The sequence below is a fragment of the Acromyrmex echinatior genome, chromosome 3 (genome assembly GCF_024713525.1).
Source record: "Acromyrmex echinatior isolate Ae372 chromosome 3, ASM2471352v2, whole genome shotgun sequence".
Taxonomy (NCBI): Eukaryota; Metazoa; Arthropoda; class Insecta; order Hymenoptera; family Formicidae; genus Acromyrmex; species Acromyrmex echinatior.
In genome coordinates, this window is record NC_141854.1 from 9,309,909 (window position 1) to 9,333,480 (window position 23,572).

The 23,572-nt window shown below is 36.8% G+C and overlaps 1 protein-coding gene across 1 annotated transcript in view; it reads left to right on the forward strand.

The window, feature by feature from the left end:
• The window catches only part of mthl1 (adhesion G-protein coupled receptor methuselah-like 1), a 171,605-nt gene extending 152,023 nt beyond the window's left edge, over nt 1–19,582 (forward strand). The window contains exons 6-7 of the mRNA XM_011056527.2: nt 6,668–6,806; nt 16,551–19,582. Coding sequence (XP_011054829.2) covers nt 6,668–6,806; nt 16,551–16,884 — 473 coding nt within the window. The 3' untranslated portion in view covers nt 16,885–19,582. The remainder of the gene's footprint in view (nt 1–6,667; nt 6,807–16,550) is intronic.
• The last annotated feature ends 3,990 nt before the right edge of the window (nt 19,583–23,572 follow it).

Sequence of the window (23,572 nt, forward strand, 5' to 3'; positions counted from 1 at the left end):
CTCTGAGAATTGCGTAACAATTAGCGAAGGGTTGATTATCCGCAACAACCGAGGCAGATCTGGTCGATTAGATAGATTTCAATCTAATTTAAAGAACTTGAAGTTTAATAGCCGATATCATGTGCTAAAAATAAATTACTTTTGCACAAGTTTGTATTATTGTTATTAAAATTATGGATTCAGATTTATAAAACAGCATTATTATAAGCTGCCTTATCTTTTGAATTGCACCTTTCTATTGCACTTTTATTCTTCTTTTAGTGCTTGAAGTTCAATAAAGTTATTATTATTATATTCTATTCGAATTCTGTATTTAATTGAAATTTACTAAGTACTTTTGATAAATTAATAATAAGTGAAATCAATCTTTTAATCCCATAATAAAATAAAACGGTAATTAAATCGAGAGCAAAGTGTACATTGCAAACATCAATGGAATGTCAGGATATTTCAATACATTCTGGCTCTACGCGATATACCTGTTGGCTTACAGAACGATCAGTATTCGTCGATAAAAAGTTTACGGAGCTTGAATAACGGTTATTCCGAACAATCTATATTCGATCGTTCAGTTTCACCGCAATTCGCTGCCTGTCTAATTTTCATTTTATTTTATTTATTGCTATATCCGATATAAGCCACACATCGTGTTTATACGACCGTTGTTGCGTTTATTAGAATTGCACGACTCTGCTTGTTTTTTGTATATTTTCGCTCATCTAAAAATGTTTTAACAAGTATCAGTAAAGAAAACATTGGGGAGGAAACATTTGCGTATCATTTTATTGCGTATCGTTAAGCGTTTAAAGTTCGTTGATTCGATATGTCCTCATGCATTAAAAAAAATATGCGTTATATTGTTTCGTGTGCACCATCTATTCATTACTGTGTATCGTGTACACAATTTTTGGACACGAATTCGCGATGGAACAACTTTTCTACGCGACGCGTACGATGATTTGATTTTTATATTAAATAAAAAAAATTAATCGTTACGATTGTCATTTTTAGAGAAATTATTGTAAATTTTTATATTTTCATAATGGACATAAATATCATTTATACGTATTATAGATATATAGATTTTTAGATAGATTATTATATTACTTTCTGTGTGATCGAATCGAAGTCAATTGAAAGTTGTCACGGAAACTATGTTCTCTGCTAAAATAAAAATTTTATTAATTAAACTTAATGTAATTGTAAAAATTATTAATTTCGAATACCACAATTCAAATTGATCCGACTATAATAATGAACAAGCTAAAACAAAAGAGAAATGAACTTGTGTACGGTACACAATAGATTGCCCTAGTTTATTTTTATGAAGTCAACATTACCACATAACTTTAGAGTTAAAGCCTCCTCTTAAACATCGAGTAAAATAACGTGAAGCTTACGCGCCATCTAAATTACATTAGATTTAATCTTGCGAGCGTGTGGAGCTCCATGACAAATATTCTCGCTTGAATTTTTTTAACGGGTCACGTGAAAAATGTAGGATATTAATAATTTCGTGGTCTTTATATACCATAAGTACAACTTTTACAGGAATTTCTGGGGTCGTTGCTCCGACACTTTATTTCTGTCGCGAATCTATTGGGCGGAGATCCAGTTTCGAAAAAAATAATCGAATTTCTCGATTCTCGCGACCGATCAATTTGAAGCGTCATACACTCACATTTTTGTTATAACTTCCATCACTCTTAAGAAAATTTTCTTTTAAAAAAAATCTCTATTGGGTCAGTCTCGCAATTTAATATCTGCGAAGGGTGTGTACGATATTTGCCACTTGCGAAGCTTTTTAGTCCGTTAAGGATTTTATTTATGGATTTGTTTGCGGACGCGCGGATGCCTCCCTGTAGCCGATAAGTGGCTACGGGAGAAGTTCTCGTGGAAGTCTGTTTCTGGCAGATTGCATCCGTAGTTATGGGGTTGGAAAAGTCGTTGAGTCCGGTTGGCTGCGAGGGAGCCACCCCGATAAAAGCGATCAGGGTTTCGGTCACTAAATTACCGAAGATCGAAATAGCGGGCTTTGCACATGAATCCTATTTTTACTGCTGTTCAAATTCTCGTGTAATTTAGTAAGCAATGTTCAATATTTTGTAATAACTTCGTTATATTTTGATTGTAATACTGGCTCAATAAATTATCAATCAATTCATTTTAATGATTTGCATTGCGTTGGAAAGAGAGAGAGAGAGAGAGAGAGAGAGAGAGAGAGAGAGAGAGAGGGGTGTAAATATATATTTTATTATTTCATATATAAACTGAAAACACGATAATAATATGTAAATTAATCTTCTGCACAACGCAACTACATAAACTCGATTATAAGATCATATGTGATTGCATATATTTTCCATGCATTATTTATATATTTTGTAGAATAATATAGTCATGTAACGTAAAGTCAAATAATATAATTAAATTTTATGCTAGATTTTAGAAATATTTCATTTCTGATATTAAATATGTATGAAAATAATGGAATATTATTAGATCATTATTTTCTCTTTATATGCTATTTACATAAAATCGCAATTTTGTAAACACTTTCATCAAATGAAATCAACTTTGCTTTAAATTATCGCGTTTACTTCTGATCTTACATTATATAAATAGAGAAAAGCCCCTATTATGAGATAGGCGCCTAATATGAGATAACGGCGTTTCTGCTAAACTAATAGACGCTATTTATTAGTTTCATCATGAATTTATTGCTCTTGGATTGAAAACTGTTTAGTAGAAAATTTATTATTAGATCATGCTTGTAGTCACCGTATATAAAAAAAGATTTTAGAATTTGAATATCTTTAAGTTTCATTGAGCCTTTAAACATTGTTTATTATTTAATAAAAACAAAATAGATATTTGGCAATAAATTCTTCATATAGTGACAGAGTAAGGTACTAATAGAAAAATACGGGATATGTTAAATTGCTTAATTACAGAAGTTAGATTTGATGATCGCAAAACCGTAAGTCGTGGAAATCGTAATATGAGATACCCAGAGGATTTCTAATATGAAACCCATGCTCTCATGTTATAGTGAAAATCGTTGCTAAAGTATAAATGTTATTGTACAATACTAAAAAGAACAACCGGAATGAACGTCGAGTGCCTATTTCTGCAATGCTTGATTTCAACTACTTGAAAACGAATTCTAGGTATAATGTATCGCATACTCATTTTTCGCCCTGATTGTATTTGTTTATATTTAAGAAACATTAAATAAAATTTTTTAGTTGCAATACTTTGATATACTTTGCGTTTTACTATCGATTTCTCGGAACATCTTATATTAGGAGTACAATTTTTTTACTTTGCGATTTGCTCGCTTTTTACATTTCTTTAATTTAAAAAAAAAATGAAATTTGAATTAAATTTTATTTAACATTATCTCAAAGCTTATTAAACTCCCTTCAAAATGACCTATATTATTTTTAAAAATTTCTGTCCATAGACTCAGTAGCATTTACCTAAAATGAACTCGGTATCCCATAATAGGGGTCTTCCCTCTGTATCTACTAGAACTTGGTATATTCGCGCAACGGCAAGGAGATTGTAAAGCAGCATATGAATTCGTATTGCAAATATTTGAATTTAACTGAAACATACGTACGTGATACGGGATAAGGATGTCTAGCTTGAACTTGAAATCCGAGCGTGCGCGCGTACCAGCGCCTGCAGATCTCAGGAATTCAGGGAATCGCGCAGCCTTGCACCAGAACTGGAAAACCGATCCGATCAGATCCGATCCGATTCGCGATTGGGTAAATGCACGCTCCCCGTGATTTACCATGATTTCTGCTAAACACATACCGCCCTTTCCCGCACGCGGATGCAATTTCGACGGGATCACGATGGCATGGCGGTCGCGTGATCGCAACGGAATACCCTCGTTGTTGTAACCTCGTGCAAAATGTACCATGTTCAATCGTGCGATCGCACGCGCTCGCCCACCTCCCTTCATGAATCGGGTGGATTTTCCACTTTATTTTTATCCCCCCCGATTACCTGGCTCCGGTTTATCGCGTGAAATACAATACAACGTTTCTCCCTCGATAGGAGGCCTCTTAATAATTTCACAAAAAAATATTTTCTCTTAAAAAATAGCAAGATTTATACTTGTAGGTGAACGGAGGAGAGAATTATAACAGACGAAAGCGACAACAAGAGGAAACAAAAGTCGCGGTTGTTAGCATTGTTACGAAGCTTCCGAAACGCATTTCAAAGGATTGCGAGCTATATATTCTTGGCATACTTTTTAGGAACAAGAGTTTGTATATAAATGTGAATAATTCTGGAAACTATCCCTGCACAAAAGCAAATGTAATTTCTGCAAATGTAATATACCACGAGAGATCACTGTTCCTCAAATGATATTAAATTGAACATGTTTGTCTCTCTTTTTTTTTTTTTTTTTAGTTATTTTTTTTTTTAGTTATTTTATCTAATTCTCATAAAATTGTAAAAAAAAAGACAAAGTATAATAATTTGTACATTTATTTTGCGATAGTTTTTAATTAAAAATCGGGCGATGGGTTAATCCCGCGATCAATTGTGGGGTGAGGAATAATTACGTCCCTTTTCGGAAATGGTGCATACACACTACGAAAAGAGCAAAAAATTTAATCGCTTGAGATATGTGCGGCCGGGTGCGTAAACAATATTCACGAGAGGGAGAGACAAATGTGCAATGACGCTACAGCAAAGTTTATCGGCTATCGGACATTATTGGATAACGGAAACAAAGTGCGTTGCGCCCCATTGGTTATTATCGTTTGCGATCGCGAGAACTACCGTTCTCGCGCTCGGAGTCATAAATAATTAAGAATAAATGTGGGAGACGCGTCGCACATTCAGACGTTCGTTCGAAAACGAACTTCCGGCCGGCGCGACGTCCCTATTTTCTTTCCGTCGTAACATGCCGCCCGTCGATACGGACAAGAAAATAAACCCGCGTCTGTCGACAGCTCGACACCGTACGATTTATTTGTTTGTCATAAATCCGTCCATCTATTTCCGCTCGCGTGCATTACGAAAACTCGCCTTCCGCATTCCGAGACGCGTCTTTCTCTTCGTGTCTCTCCTCATCGATAGATAAGATTTTATAATTCCAAAACGAATTTTCAAGAATCACATGAGTGATTTTAATTAATTATAATTTATACACTGTTAGAAATGTAACCACGAGCTTCCTTTATATGTAAACAAAGCTCGTGATTATGAACGAAATTAAAAGTAATGAATGATTTAACTGAAAATTAAGTTACAGTAATTACTTAAATGTAATGAACGTGTACATTAAATTTATGAAATTTAATACACTTTTAAGAAAATTTTATGAAAAATATATTAAATTTCATAAATTTTCATGAAATTTACATTAAATTTAATATAATGTAATGTCATGACATTAAGCTCAAATTGTGTAACTTAAGAACATTTCTAACAGTATAGGAACGGGATAATTTGCAACGAGTTAAAATGTCAAGAAATTCAGAATCAATAATTAGCTTTCATTTCCTGATTCGCTGATGTGGTCGAAAATCAGCGTTTTCGCATCTTTGCGTTTTCTGGTGCGAATGGCACATCATTCGAACAGACGCCACGAGCCACTGTCGGAATTATCGGAGATGCACCGAATTAAACATTGCGAGGATAAACTCGCTGGTCATTTAGTTAATCGCGCCGTTTATTATTGAATCGGTTGGTATGCAACGCGAAACAGCCACCGCCGTTCGCATATCTGCGCCGCTCAAAATCTGGAAATATATCGACCTGGATCTGAGTCGTTCCACGGGCGAGAATCCATATGATTAATCCAGGTGCAAAAACCGTTTCGTGTCGATGAGCCATTAGCGGAGCCAAAATAGAAATTGACGTTCCTTCCTTGTGAAACATGAATTCTAGGAAACCTCGTTACTACCGTTTTGATCGTAAACGTCGTCAGCATTATTATTACTTACAGGAATTGTAGGCTCCACGTTTGCGCGTGAAATTTTCATACCGAAGACAAAGTTTGGTAATAATAATCAAGCTTACACTGAAGAAAAGTTTGCTAAATCTCAATACATATTTCTTTGAGTAAACATTTAAGTAAATATTTGCTTAGTACATAAATGTTTACTCAATAAAAAATAATAGTTAAATTAAAGTAATAGTTTTTGTGTCAAATAAATATATGTTTACATTTATTTTCCAAACAAATATTCATTAAAATTTAGTATTCTTTTCAATGTAGGTAATAAATAATTAATAAATGCTTTGGTAAGACAATTTCAATGAAATATTCAATTAATATAATTAAAACATTATTTTACTTTTCTAAATGTTTAATATTATAATATAATTATTACGGTCTATTACTATTATTATGTTTGGTAATGTTTACTAAATATTGTATCAATACGATAACAAAATACATTTGCTTATAGCTATTACCAGGCTCTTTTCTCCATGTAATACCATAAAAAAATAATACATATTATTTTCTCACAAATCAAATTGCGATATAAATTATATCTGGGTAAATAAACAATTACAAAAATTATTTATTATAACATAACTGCGAGTGAAATAATCGTATTATATGATTGTTAAGCAGACTGCGATTTTTTATCTTCTGCAGAATTTTAGATTCGTTCTGTTTGCCTTGCAGGTGACATGGAAATCCTGGCATATTTCTTTGGACCGATCGGAGTGCTTCTAGCTGTAAATCTTATGTTTTTCGCTGTAACTGCTCGCGAATTGACGTGCGGTCTCTGGAAAGGCGAATTCGTGAAAAGCACCACCGAGAGGTAAGTAAACATTCTCCTCGTCGTAATTGAAAAAAAAGGAACCGTAATATATCTTGCTCATTCATTTTCCAGTATTGTTTCCGTAGAAATAATTTATCATGTTTTAACTTTGACTGTTTTAAACGAACACGCTCATTTGCGTGTGTTCTATTCATGAATAACGGATCTAATTAAATAAATTGTACGGAATAACAGTTTTTTTTTTCTTTTTGTACGGATATTAATTTATACTTTACCACAAAAGGCTTTTGTACGCTAATAAATAAAGTTCTCTGCAATGCAAAAATCGATCTTCCCGTACAATATATGGCGATATAACAATGCTTGCAGCGTAGTTATGCTTTCTCTTACCAACGGATTACATTTTACTCTAAGCAACATTAATTAAACAATATTAGTAAAGTAATATTAGTTAAGTAAAATTAATTTAAAAAAAATATATATATATATATAATAATATTAATGGAACTCTCTTCTTGAGTGTGGAAGTGGAATTTCATTCTAAAGAGTGAAAATTGAAACAGTCGGAGTAGCACACTGTTCAATCTTTAAGAGTGATTTTGAGATTCACTCTGAAAATTTTCGAGAGAAATACAAGAAAATAAAGCAAACTCGAAATGTTGTGATCAGGGTGGCATGAATTTAATTACGTTCCGCGAGAATTGTCTCTCCGAGTATATCCATGTAATTCAGAACCAGCCGATTTATCGATGGATTAACGAAGGATCGTCCTGCAATCTGGTCGGATTAACCGAGACGGCGTGGCTCAGGATTGACCAGCTGATGGTCCCCCTAAATTCAACAAAGCGGCATAGCCAGTTCTCGAGGCGTTCGGTCCAACCTTGCGGTCAACGGATATGGCTTTTGCCAGCATTCCACGGTGAAAAATAATAACGTTTATTCCTTCGGTTTCTTTTCTTCCCAAGATCGAGAGAAAATGTAAACACACGTCGCACGTTCATCACGCGAGACATCGGCCAACCAGCCTTTGTCTCGCGCAAACATTTACCTTACGTCCGGCCATGAAATTTGATGAATATTCCCTTCGCGTTTTTCTGCAGTTTTCAAAGAATGGCCGTTACCAACAAAAGTTAAAAGTCTCGCGACCTTGCTACCGCGCAATGCAGATAAACTCGTTTGCATGGACTGGAAGATCCGCTTATCTTCGTATCTGACTGATTCGCTCGCCCCGGAGTCTGGTTAATCGATTCAAATGAACGATCAATTTGTCTGATCTATTTAAAGATCGAAGTGAAGTGATACTTGGACGTGTGCAAGAGGCAATACATTTTGACATGTAAAAATGAACAGTCGTTAGAAATTCGGTTTGGAACGCGCAAAAATTTATACCTATAACATCTTGCACATGGCGTACGAAAATCTCCCATATAATTCACGTTTAAATAAGCAAAAACGTGCGCACGAAACTGCAAGAGACCGAAGAACAGAAGTCGAAGTCATACGATCATAAGCTCGATCATAAGCTCGTTTCATCGGAAAATATGTGAAATATTCCAATGTTTCGTTACAACGCGCAAACGAGAAGCGACTTTTCACAATATTCCGAACGATTTCGGAGAAGACGAAGTGCATTGCTCCGATTTGCTCTTCGCGAAAAGACGAAACGTATCGATAACGCGCACACGCGAGAATCGATGCTCCAACAATAACTCTAGGAATATCCCGGAATTGTGCCAACAGCCGCGTTTACGGGCCATTTCCGACACGCTCCGATGCAACGATAATAAACGCGACGCTGTGCACGGCCGAGGAACGCCCGATCGTTTCAACGACTGCGAAACGACACTCACACCTTGGAAACGATCAAGTTTTATTAGCCCAGACGAAACGCCCGATCTCCTGTTTTTCGCGGGAATACGGGACTTTATTCTGAACTTTACGCCGAAGGACGGCGCCTGGGCTCGATTGAATATCAAGGATAACTGGTTGAAGAAACGAAAGGACATGTGGCGAAAGCCAAGGAAAATCCTCGGAAGTTTCAAATTGTTTATTTCGACTTTTGTAGACGAATATGTGAGCTCTTTTAATATGTAAATAACTTGGAAAACTTAGAAAAAATACAGGGTTGCCCGCACAAAACTGGAAATCAGGGAAATGAAAAAACAGTCATGAAAATCAGGGGATTTTGTGAAATTTTCTGGAAATTTAAAATTCTTGACTTTAAAGAAATTTAATATATGTATCTTACACTTACGCAGTGTTTTGGAATTCCAACTTAACTTAATTAAAAACGCAAATCAGTATCAGTATCAGTAACAACAGTAATTTACACTTCTATTAAGTAATCTTTTAATAACATTTTTTTTGACGATTTCCCAATTAAGACGTAAATACAAAAAATTTTAAAATATTACTGAAAGTTAAGAAAAATTATGAAATTTTATCTGGAATTTTAATTAGGATGAGGAATTTGTGACAATCTTGAAGACTACAAATTTTATCTTTTACTTCACAAGTAAGCTTTAATTTCAAGTTACCAAGGTAATTTAACTTGATATGTGAAACGTTGAGGTGCAGACGACTTACGTGAGAGATTGGAACGTCAAAATATTTCTCACTTTTTTTACGAGGAAAGGTATTTGACACCTCGTACTTTCCGATTTGCACAGGCGAACAGATTCTTTTTACAGAGCGCAGACTTTGCACGCTCAAGGAAGTTTATTTTATTACCTTCCAGCCGACTGATATCAGGCAATCGTTATTTTCCATTCGCTCGACGTCCCTTCGATCCGCTTACATCCTCTCGCTCTATTCGAGATTGATATTGACGATCCCAATTCGCGATTTCGACGACGCTATTTGCCCGCCGTGATGTACGTACACGAACACAATACGGCCATTGTTGGCAAAAGGAAACGTAATAGCATATGCAGATTTCGCCTCATCCCGAGTTTGTTCTATGTCTTCAACGAACGGATTTCGTTCATCACGTACGTTTGCATAGTTTCCGGAACACCCTGACGTGGATAAATTGCCTTGCGAAAATCTACGAACATTATACATTCATGACGATATTTATGAGAAAATAACAATATTATTTTTTATTCAACGCCAAGTTTACAATGACTTTTTGATTTTTTTCATCGAAAAAGAAAAATAACACAAATATCACCGATAACCTCGGATATTCCTTTCCACTGAAATGTGCGCAGTATCATTATTTTTATCATTTTTTATGTTCTGTTTTGTGTTATATTTCAGTTTAAAGCATGAAGATATTCGGTGAAAAAAACTGTGATTATAAATACACGTAAATATACGCAACGAATACGCACATCAAAATTAGAATAAAAAAATATGCTCACAAACAACAAAATAAATGTCAGTGTTTTTAATGGTTTTGAACGTAATAAATGCTTGTTAAGATATATAAATTAGATACAAACATGTTATAACGCAGTAACAGCCGTCTCGTTCTTTAGAATGAAATAACAATTTTTGTTTGCCACGTGCGTCGCTGACGTAATACATACTTTTTAAAAAAGTACTAAATTTTAATAAATATTTGCTCGAGTAGTTCTACGTAAATATTTACTCTAAATATAAACATATATTTGATATAAAAACCATTAATTTAATTATTATTTTTTTGTTGAGTGAATATTTATTTAATGTATACACAATATATATATATATAAGTAAATGTTTACTTAGGTACTATTCAAAGAAATATGTATAACAATTTAGTAAACTTTTTAGCGTAACGTAATAGATTCTCTCCGCGAGAGAAAAACTTATGTAGAAAAAGATCTTGACATTTTAAAACGACCTACGCCTGCCCACGCGGCCGGTCAGATGGTTTCAGAGTGGCGCCAAGTTAACGTACATCACGTCCGATTTGACATTTGCCGGAGGAAGGAGGAGCCGGCTTGAATTATCCTCTGACAAAAGGCGACACGGCGATGGCCGCGGGGGTCATAAAAGCGGTATGAAACACTCGCAATAACCGTCGAGAGGGCGAGTGCCATCCGACGTGCGGATCCAGTTCGTCAAGTCCGATGCACTCTCTGCTCTCACGTCTCCGTCGCCACCCTTTTTCCTCTCGCGGTCGCGCAAAGTGGAGATCTGTGTTTCCGCGGTTCCTCGCCTCGGAGCCGAGATAGCGGATTTTCACCGGCAAAAAATATTTTACGCCGACGCCTGCTCCACACGTCCGAGAACGCGCGAGAATAGTCTTCACGTAGGAAACGAGAGAGAGAGAGAGAGAGAGAGAGAGAGAGTCATATAAATATACTTATATAGACAGTATATTTCTGCGATACCTGCCTCGTGCGTCTGTCGTCCTTAAGCCGCCACTTCCTGACTTCGCACTTAAATCGCGGAAAGAAGGATTTTCTCACGTTATATCGTACCTTCATGTCTCCCGTGATGTGGATTTCTTGGAAGAAAGTACCGGGAATCGTGAGCAAGATCTACAAGTGCGGACACGTTGGCAAGAGGTTTTATTACACGCTTTTATATCGCGATTGCAGCTGGTACACTTCCTTCGTAACTCGTTCATATTTATCGGCCCTATGTTTCTACCCTCCTTTTTTTTTTTTTTTTTCTTTTTAATATTCCCGTACGTACATCGTAGGTATCGCAAACCACCTGGTTGGAATTCTAGAAGAAAAAGACACATCCGTGACCCTTTGGAGAGAGCACCCCCGACGATTGCATTCTACCAGTACCATGGCAAATTGTATGCGTTGATTGCAAAGCACTCAGGCGTTCGCGTGGCGTCTAAAAATAACGTACGCCGCATAGCTTATGAATGATTAACTGCGCGAAATGTCAAGAAACTTCGAAAGCCGCCTGATGACGAGTAAATACGCGGTTCAGCGATGGTTAAAATTTTATTCGAAGTCGTCGACCCTTTCTAGTCGCATCAAGCCACATTTGATATTTCCCAAGTCATCGTCGCAGGCGCGCAAATTTCTCCCTCCCTCCCCTCCGCCATCTACTCATGTCAATTAACTCCGTCGTCGAGTTCGCGGACCTTCCGCCATTCTTGCCGTCCGCGAAGATTGACATTTATTTGCAACCACGAATAAACGCACATAAACGTGCTCCCGTGGCTGTCTATTTCAGATCATTTTTCGTCCGCGCCACTTCTTGGCGTCGTCGCTTTCATCTTCCGAGTTTATCTCGTCCCTTCGCGCGACTCGTCCAATATCCACTGTTTTTACTCCGTCGATTAAACGAGATAATAACTTCGCGATATTCCTGCTCCTCTTCATTGTGGACTCGCGCTATGAATGCCGTGGAAACGCGAAATCTCAGCACAGAATCACGTATGCTCATCATAATTTATCTTATAATTAGCGCGAAACGCGACGTTTAATCATTCTCCTTTAATGGTTCGTAATGTCTCATCACACGTTTTATACAGCTGTGGAAAAAAACCGTATTATTTACGAAACCGTGCGAAATATTTAAAAAAAAAACGTACAAAAAACCGTTTGAACCATCAACCGTCCGTAATGTAAACGGCAAAAAAAAAACCCGTGATTCTGTCTATCGCGAATTGGAAAATGGAATTTTCTCACATATGTACAGATCTTGTAACGACTTCATTCGGTCTGTTTGCTCTCGGAAGAGAGCGAAAAAGGAAGAAGCCACGGATGACGATCGTTCGAATCGCGCGTTTCCCTTTCCCGCTTTCTCTCCGATCCTAGATAATGGACATCTTCCCTCGAGTCTTTTGTTGGGCCGTTGCCTCCTGAAACTCTCGCGTTTCTCTTCCCGCGCATTCTCATTTATTCTCCCGTTCCTTCTCCTTATTGTCTCGCGTTACACGCCCGGGCCGGACCACCGTGCACAGAATGGCACAGAATGGCACAGAACGGTGCAGCGGGATTCAATATTTACGGAGCTTCCGTGCGTGGAAGCTTCCCATTCCACCTCGTTCACTCGCACTCTACTCGCTCCCCGCTTCTCCCCGTAGGAATTCCCCTCCCGTTTATTGTTGTTCGCCGTGCGCTCGTAATATTGACCCTCGTGCAAATTATATCGTACTTTTCCACGTCCAGTCGATACATCCCACTTCCGGTCGCGCTTTGTCCGATGCGCGACAGCTGTCATGCTCGATCGTATCGTATTCATTCGGTAACGTTTTCAAATCTTCCTCGTTTATTCACATCGCTCGCTCGTGATCTGAAATTTTCGCGCGGACGCGCGAAGGTACAATATCGCGTAGCGCTTCTACGGATGGAAGCTACGACGCGGAAGCGTAATATTACCTCATTTATAAAACAGGATCCCTCGCGCCTCACCATGGAAACAAGACGCATTTAGTCTGTATCTCCTGAGGTCGTAATTATTTCGTACTTAAGCTTTAACCGTGTATCTGTCACTTATTTTCTAATTTCCATCAATTATGTTTTCTCTTTCGAGAAAAAGAAGAAGGTGTCGTTCTGTGCGCAAGTAACGCTGAAGAATACAAGAAAATCTCATGACAAATATGTACACAAAGTGGAGAATAATTTTTATAAACAATATTAAACAACGTATCTTTTTGAGACTATAATGTGAATACGCAACAAATAGGAAATTGAGGTCCTAAACGATCAAACTCTCTATTGCTTAAATGGCTGTTTTTATTCTCTCTTTTTTTCACATCTGTGAGATTCCTAATCCGCTACAATTCAAATATACGCGAGACAAATTTTTTTCTCAAACAATTACTTAAATCGCTCTATATTCCTCCGTTTATGCTTAGGCTTTACACAAGGCGGGAATAAAGGCATACAGATTAGTTTGGATCCCCTCTTGATTAAATCTTTTCACCGCTTATTTATGATATCATCACCCTACACTGTTAAAGCTATGAGATTCGTAATTGAAACGACATATCACGCGCTTTAGTCTTTACTGCTGCTATTTCAATTTCTGTCTGCTCGCCGACACTCTCGCGACTCGAGTTACCAAATTGTCTTCACAGAAGACAACTCCAGTCGTGTCTACCGGGGGAAAAAAAAAAAAAAAAATAATAATAGACGGGATTCCCAATTATTCTCAACGTCATCCTCATCGTTCCTGTCTCTCATTCCTTCCCGGTTTCTTCCTCTCAGACGTTATTTTCGATGCTCGTTCATTTCCTCTCCGCGAGTTCGCGCTCGCGAACAGCCGAGTGACTGCACGCGGTCCGTTCATAATAATTAGCAACGCCAACGAAAATAGAATTCTCGGTGACTGCGACCGACGTGGTGCGTCAGGATAACGCCATGCCGGTCGTCTCGCGCGCGAAACGACATTACGACGCTATAATTCTGCGATACCGTCCGGGCCGCGAATATTCTGACAGGACGCATTAATAACGCTTTGACTTTGGGGATTCCCCGTGACGGAACACATATATTATATCAGGATTGTTACGAAACTGGAAATCAGAGAAATCGTCGATTAAAGACCATTTTTTTCTCGACCAATCTTCGATTAACTTAATCTATTATTTTATTAAATAATATGGAAAACTACCAAATTAATTAATACAATTATATTATATATCGAAGGAAGATTAAGAACAACGAACTTTATATTAGAGATGTTGTTTTAAGTAATATCAGGGAAAAGTTAGAGATTTTTGCAATATTTTATGGAAAATTAAAACTTTTGGCTCTTTAAATGCAAGCAGTGTCAGCAACGTTAATAGTAATTTACATTGCTATGTTGAATTGCTCTCAACAAAATATTCGACGGTCTCCAAAGCAAGATGGAAATATAAAAACAAATTTTAATATTACTGAAAGCAGGGAAAATCGTGAAATATTTTGTCTGGAAATTAGGGAAAAGTCGTGAAATTTTAGAATGAGGAATTTGTGGCAACTCTGTGTATGTGATGCATAGTACATCGAATGCTGCCAGTGTGAGGGTGCATTTATTCGCGAGGCTCATATGAATCGTTTAATAACGGATAATAGTTCAACAATAAGCGAGACTTTTCTAGTGCCCGTTTCGCAATAATCCACGAATAATAGCGGATTTCGCTTTTCCTTGGACACGAAAATCGGCGGGACGAATCGAACCATATTTTGTAGGTACACCGAAAAAGGGGGAGAGAGAGAGACGAAAGCTTCTCGAAAAGTCAACAGTTAAATGTCAATGAGGAAAACGAAAATTTATAATCGCGTATTATTTGATCGCCTATTATTTATAACGAGACAAAGCGCAGTCTCGCATATCAAATAAACAATGTCAATTAATCGCGTACCATTTACATTCATTACGCACGTCATATGTTGCGAAGCGTACGATTGCTTTATTGACCGTCAGGGAGAGAGTCTCATAGCGCGATAAATAATTTCTTGCAATAACGCATTCAGCGACGTCGCTAGCACAACGATCATAACGTAAACAATAGCGAAATATCAACCGGACTATTACAATTAATTTCATTCATGATCTTTTTTGTGCCTGCGGCTTCTCTGGTTTACACGTATTAATCGATTGTTTGACTGAAATTACAAACGTACTTCTTAACCCTCTTATGTTAATTCTAGCACACATTTGTTTTTTTTTTTTTTTGCACGCTTGATGGGCTCCCTGGGATCCCATCCATATTTGTGTATTACCGTAACTTCCACAAAAATGAATATATTTCAATTAATTTTTTTTCCATTGCTAGAGAATTGATTAACCTTTAGACAGCCAGCATTTTTTCATTCAAATAGTAATTCTTTTTTCTCAAAAATTTTACTATATAAGTAACATGGCACAAAATTTCGAAAATTGTGCAGAGTCACAAAAGTAGCTTTCCCGGCCGAGATTATACGATTAAATATAAAAAATATTTATTTTTTCAAAAATAGTGTATTTTGGGGTTTTTGGCTGATTTTTCGCTGATTCCAATTCTGAGCATAGATTTATAAAATTTTGAGTTCTAAGCGCAATATTGATAACATAAATGAATATAAATTAACGTATAGATTCATGCAGAGAACTTTCCTTTAACACCCAGAGTTAATGACGTAGAAAATTTGTAGCTCCTTTTTGACTTTTCTTTTTTATTTAGTTTTTAAATTTATTTTTTGTATTTTTTTTTACTTGTTTTATAATGTTTTTATTTTTTTATGTATTTTAATTTTTTGTATATTTTTCAATACTTATATTTTTTTATATATTTTGGGTAACATGTATACATTTAATACAATATTATTAAAAATACCACCAAAAGTGATGTTATTTTAAATGTTATTTTAAAATACCACACAAAAGTGGCTTCCTCGGCTGTCTAAAGATTAAGGAATAAGTCCATAATGTGTAAAAGTCGGTAGAATTAAAAAACTTCAATTTATATAGGTTTAAAGAAAAAGAAAAATTTAAAAACGTGAAAAAAATCTTAGGTTTAGAAAGGTGCGCTAAGGATTAAGATGAAATTTCAGAAAAGCAGAGAGATTAGATCCGATCCAACGCTGTTTTGATCATATTTCGTTTAATCAATATAATAAATGGATAAAAAGAAACAAATAATATACATTATAAAACTTCTTTCTCTGTTAAACAGTGCATGAGCTCTGTAAAATAAACGAAGCCAGATTGCATCCAATCTCCCTTATCATAAGAGGGATAATTTTACTTTAATTGTATCACCATCATCGTCATATTATCTTTAAAATTCTCGAGAACGTAAATAGTTATAAGTGTGCTATCTTGGAATTCCAAGTAGACATTTCTCATTTTCTTGAAAGAACTTCCTATTTATACACCTTGCACTTAAGCTTTTCTGTTAATTTCTACTTTCAGAGCGACGTTAGGCCGCATATGCATGAAGCTGGTGATCGTGATGGGTATTACCTGGGTGGCCGACGTGGTTTCATGGGCCGTCGGCGGACCACAATACATCTGGTACTTCACCGATCTAATAAACGCCTTCCAGGGAGTACTGATTTTTGCAGCGGTCGGCTGCCAGCCGCAAGTTCGAGCTGCACTAAAGAGATTCGTCAGCAGGAACCCACAAACTAATGCCGGGAGACAGGGTAATGGTCACAGCACAACCAGCCATGGGATGCCTAGCATGGGCGACAGCGTAACGCAAAATCCGAGCACTAAAACTGCACCGTTGGAAACCATCTGCTAGAATGATTTCCAATCATTCTCCCTCCGAGTCGATCTTTCGACATTTAAAAATCTCTCATCAGTGATCGTTGGCAAAAATCGTCGAATACACTTGGCATTGCGCTTGGTCGGCTGATGAGCGCGATGTGAGCAATCCGATTTGAATCCCGTGATTGAACTTACTGAGAGATCGTCTCGCGGCTGCAATTCGCTGTTCGGAGAAGTTTTCATCGCGGAAAACTTATACGGAGAGGTTACACGGAGAACGAAATGGTCGTAATGGGGTTCCATGAATGATCTCCGTTCACCAGGAAATCAGCGATTGCACTTTGCGCCGATAACTTGTCCGCAGTTGTAAACGGTACTGCGTCTCTTCCGCTGTACTTCTTCTCCGTAAGCAAGTTGATAAGCTCGGTGATACAAACCGAAGCGTCTTCATGTAATAACTAATCGATTATAGGATTGATTGGACAAGAAGTTTTCTAGTGTTGACCTGCTAAAAGGTCGAGAAACTTTTGCTGAAAATGTTTTCTTATTGACATTTCCCAGATAATACGCGAGTACAAGAGAGGCCCGGGAAATGTCTGAAGAATTCCCTGAAAGTGTTTAAGACGCCTTCCAGACGTATTTTAGGTATGTTTTGTACTTTCTCGCTGTTTGAGTTCTCGCGAAACGCGATAGCGTAATTTCGCGCGGATGGAATACGGAGAGAATTATTTACGCTTTGTCCTATCTGGTCGTAAAATGGCGCACGAAAATGCGGATTTCTACTCGTAGAAAGAAAGAGAGAAAGTGAATGTACATTAAAGAAATGACACAGCGTATAAATGCGTGTACAAGGTAAATCACGTAAGACTTGATTTTCCTGTCGCGAGCTATTCGACGATGTAGTCGTTAATTCGCACCGTCTCGCAACATCTGTCGAGCGAAATACAATCAGAAAATCAGCAGCGCGATTATATGTACGATTATCTGAAATCTCGGCGGTAACTTCCGGACCGTCTCGAGCGGGTGCTGATCGCCAACAATCCATATCGGATCGCACGAAGCAGGCGGCAAACACACTTCGTTCTAATCATTGGATCTGAAAACTGAATACACTTGCGCCGACGAAGATAGATCGTGAAATTTCGCTGACGAAAGAACGGGAACGCTAATTGTCCATTCCTGTTTTTGGTTCTGCCGGACTTACCGCCACGCGATCCATCTTCTCTGACATAAGCAATTACTCCACCGTACGCAATTAACAGAAACTCTTTGCTACGACATCTCGTCGATCTCATTTTAGAGCATTTTCGTGTACATGTTTCTCTTTTTTTATTCCTTTACATATGGCATATGTAATATCGAGAACTCACAAAATCGCACGAGAACGATATGATACTTTGGATTTATTCCGAATCACGCTGGAGATTTTCAAATCGTGATATTTTAGCTCGAGCTTGACGCTTTCGCACTCGAGGCACTCTAGACGACGAGACATTGTACAGATGTCTGTATATATTCAACGTATCTATCACAAGCACGAGAAGAAGTGCAGAACATTCGAGGCGACGGGTGTTAATCCGAGCAACACAAATGTTTAAAAGGCACTCGTCTATTTCGATCTTTTCTGATGTCTTTTAATTGCGAGTTCTTCAGACAATTACCGTCATGTTTTACGTACCGAATATTCATTACTAAATATAACGGGCGTGTGTTCGGTACAAACACCTCATCGCCGCCTAAATACGATCCGAAGGCTATTTAAAAATTTTTTTTAATTTCTATCTGTCTAAAAGGGGTGTTCAGAATTTACCCTCGCTCGGCGCCCGGGAACGCTATGAACATTTCTTTATGCAGCTTCGAGAACCTATTCGGATGCGCATCGTTCATAAATCAGAATTCGTAATGGCTCTACGCCGCTAAAACAGACAATGACGCGTACTCTTCGGACCTCGGTAGCGAGCAGAAACAATGCATGATTTATGATCGAGGCGAATTAATATTCTTTTTTTTTTTCCAGCGGACAACGATATTCATTGATATTAATAATATCGGCTCGCGACGAGCGCAAGTATCTCCCTCGAGATTAATCATTTTTAACAATAGAGCGTCGTAGCCGCGTTATTACGTGGCAGTTTTGCTTTCTATAACAATTTCGCCATTTTACGGCAAATTTTTCGACGGCCAGTTTTTGATAATGTAATCTTTTATACCAATAAAATTCGTTATACGAGTAATCTAACGTAATCTTTGCTATTATTGTATTATTAAAGTATTTCGAGAATATATTCGATTTTTATTCATGCAAAATCTTTAGACTGGAACGAAATGAAAGTGTTACGTCTATTATGATGTAACAGCGTAATTAACGTTCGACAATTTCTTTCAACTTAATGATCATTATGCTCTCTCAAGATTCGAATACGAAAATTCGAGACGAAATGACGAGAATCTTACCTTCGTTGCGCCTTGTATTACCAAAGGACGATCGGGAGTTCATCACGGATTTCCTTCCGAGTCCTCTTTACTTCATTATTCATCGGATATTATCGAATCTAGGAGCAATCGTTTTTCCGTTTCCCTTAGCATAAATCTGCATCGACGTCATTAGCCGGGTCTGGGCGGATCGGTCGTGGTATTAAATATGCAACATCGTGGCTTCCGAGCCACAATTTATCACTGATCAGTCGAACGGTCCTGTTTCGATGCCGAGTGGAAACGGAAAAAAAAAAGAACTTCATTGCATTGCGCGTACAGCACGTAAAAACGTTCCGCACGCAATTCGCGTACACGCGATTTGTCGACGTCTGCGTTGCTCCACAGTAGATCCTTTTACGCAATTCCGTTTCTGCATCCGATCGTTTTTCTGCGAAAGGAATCGAATGTTGATTTCGACTCGATCGTTTCGGAATATATTTATATTGATGACCATCGCGAAATGACGAAATTAGATAGGATATCTATTTCTATGCGTTTTAATTAATTTTCGTTTTTGCAAAATTTTAAACGATTTTTAATTGTTCACGTATTTGTCGACGTATAACGTTGGAATATTTTCTTGTTTCTAAGAGAGAATTTTTAGAATATTCGTGTTTCCACTTTATGCGAGAGACAGTTTGATATCTTTTGCGTTATAAGTATTCATTTAATTTTCCGACGAGGGAAGCGGATACGCCGAGGAAGGACTTCATGGAAGGGAATTCTAGAAGAATCTACCGCGAAGCTCTATATACTGCCAGAGATACTTTATCAAGTACATGAGACTAATCAGGATAAACTAACCGCGCAACTGCCACTTTGAATAATTCGTCTTTTTTCTTAGTATTATGAAAGTATTATATGATACATAGCCGCTCGATAGTACAACGAATCACCGATCGTCGACCTCTGCTTTGCAATTTTTCGAACGATTTTAATCCAACGAGAACCTGGAGCAATGATTATTCGTATACGCTCTTCTTAAGAGATTCAGGATTCAACTAGATCGCTCCACATCCGGCGCTCTCTGAAGCGAAACGAGACGTCGGTTTCGCTCATCAGGATCGGGCTTTCAATTCGCGAAGCGTAAACGGAATCACGTATAGGTAGGTCAAGGCATGTAATCGATGTCAACTCGTGACAATACACACTAGGAATTCAATGCCTTCTGAAATGCCTTCCAAACGCGGCGTTCGGTACGCCAAATCAAGTATACAAAGAGGAACCGGACGACGACGGAGCTCTCGGTCGATTCCTCGAGTTTGACCCTTTAGCTGCGATCGTTTCTTTTTTTTTTTTTCAAAGACTTTTAAAAAGACGAGACGGGAAAACGATGACGCAACAGAATATCACGATATTTCTTTAATGTGAATTATGAAGCGTTCGTCATTTCCACAGACTACATTAATGAACGTGGAATAACATAAAGTGTCAAATTAACGTGAAGATTTTTATTAATTTCTTATATTGTCTTTTTTATATTCGCTTTCTCATCACATTAATTTTTAATTATAAATTAGATATACGATATATGTATATTTGCGCACAACTAAAGGATTAATAATTAATTATCCACGACGATTTCGTCGTTCCATTTGTTGCTTATCCTAAATAAATGTCGGTACTGAAAAAAGGTTTGGTAATAACTATCAAATGTATCTTGTTTAGCGTATTAGTAACATCTAATAGATATTACTAAACGTAATAATAGTAATAAATTTTTTGTAATAATAAGAAAAATAGGGTAATATTTGAGAAAGTAAAATTAGCGTTTAATTAGTTTGATTAGATTGACTGATTTAAAGAAATTAATTGGTTTAGTTAGATTAATCGATTTAAATTACATTTCATTGAAATTATTTCACTAAACAATTATCTTTTTAACAATTATCATCTAGGCTTAATTATTATTACCAGACTTTTTTTCAGTATGCATTTAAACAACGGTGAACGAATTACACGAGCTGTTCACGTGTGAGATGTATTTATTCATGATGAGAAATAATCGTGAATACAATTTTCACCAATGTTATTTTCGTTTTATATCCAGACGTATCGCAGCATGACAAAGTATACTCGGGATCGTTTTACATCGTTATCAGGACAAAGCATTTCGTTTCGTAATATGATTCATAAGAAAGAATGGCGGCGCATTTTAATCGCGTGAAATTGTGATTGTTGATTAGAAACCGATATAAGTAGGATTAATTACACGATGTAATCGGATGTAAGATTATATAAATGAAACCTCGCCCGAGTTTTCGAGCCTTGGCGTACGAGATTGGCGTTCATTTGACGCCGAAATTTAGTAATTAGGGATTAGAGATTAGGGAAGTCATTGTATTTTACGTACATCTAAGAAGAGAGACTGAAAACGCGTTTCCCTTGTCCTGGGATCCAACTGGGACTGATTTCCGAATGAAAGTATTTTGCTTGGCGTTTTTATTATTATTCTATTTATACCATCGAAAAATGCAAAACCTGTCCAGAAATCGAATAATAGGCCTGTTCTTTTTAATTGAACTTGTATGATTATCTTTCTTCTTTTTCTTTTCATGTTGGAAAAGAGAAAAGATGAATTATACGAGTTCAGTTAAAAAGAATAAATCTAATGCAACTCGCATACAAGAATACTCGCATACAAGAAGCGTCACGAGCAAATTTTTTCTTTTAAATCCGCGATAAAAATCCTTAAGGGGGTATTCTACTTTATAGCGCTGTTTTTTTAAATATTAACAGGCTCACAATCTTAAAAATAAAAATAAACATATATTTATATACGTTTTTTTCCGAAATTAATCGTTTATTTAGAAATCTTTCATTATCCAGTATTTGGACATTCTCCCAGTCGAAATCTTTCCAGTGAACTGAAATAAAAAAATAAAACTTCATTTCAATCAGGACACCTGCGATTATCGTTGGAAATAAAATAATTAACTTCGCTGAATAAATAAATTAATAATACTTATTTAAAAAAAGTTTGATTTTTACATTAAAAAAAAATTTTCGAGCTCCAAAAAAAAATATAAAAAATTAAGTTATCAATGTCATTTCAACAGTAAATGAATGTGTATTTTATAAAAATATCCTTAAAAATTTTGTAACTTACGTTTAGTAATCAGTAATTTCGGGACCATAAAGTGGACCTTCCTCCGCCTCATAAACAGCTTCCTTTTCTGCTCTTTCCCCTCGAGCTACTCAACTTGTTTGTCACCTTAGTCACCTGAAGTTCGGATCGGACAATTTGAATTTCGTCCTGCGAAGCTGCTAATTTTTGAACGGCGGATCCAATTTTAATTCCCATTGTGACCATCATTTTCAAAATATTGTCAAAACCCTCATTAAAAATGCGAACAGCTAAATACGTGGCTATATTGACGATAACTCTGCCGGAGTGGATGTGTTTCGGCAAATGTTCAAATCACTGAGTTTTATGATTCATTATTGTTCTGAGTGTTGGCTCCGAGACATCTCTGTAATAAATCGTCTCGCGTTAGATCCTCGTTAATGAGTTTAATTCCTTTTACAATTACGTCATTCAGAGGTAAGTCATCATGTTTAAAAGTATCGAGTGTTCCTCTTTGCGCCATTTACAGCAGGATTCAGGACCTGGAGAACAACAATATCGTATTGAGAATTTTTATCAGTCGAACATTTATGTTTTAAAGCCCAAATTGCCTTCTTTATCCTATAATGTTTCGAATTTTTATATAAAATTTTACAGAGATATTCTACAGACTATAAGGATTGAAAAAATGTAAAAAAAAATTAATTTTTTTACCCAATAAAGTAGAATACCCACTTAAAAAAAATCACAAAATAGCTTCAGCTTCGTTAACAATTTATGGGATAGAAGCGTATTCGCTAGTTAAATTTATCTTTAGCTTAATTTCTCAAGTCTTTAAAATTTTAACATAGATTCCAATTTCAAGCTCGGTAATCAAACTCAATTTAATTTTGAATGTCAAATGTTTCAATAAATTATTATCCTTCCATCGTTCTTTCGTATAATAAAAACGGATAATCTTGACGTTTCAAATAACAAATGCAAATTATCCTGTAACAAGCACAAACTCGCTTGTTCATTTTTGAAAGCCAAATCAAAAGCCAGATCGGAATTATTCGCGATCAGAATCAGTCCTGGAAAATCTCGTTAGTTCCTCCTTTTTTTTTTGTGACATTCACGATCGCGAAATGACGTCGCGGCTCGGTTAGCTCTTCTTTTCTGTCTTCATCAAAAAACCTGA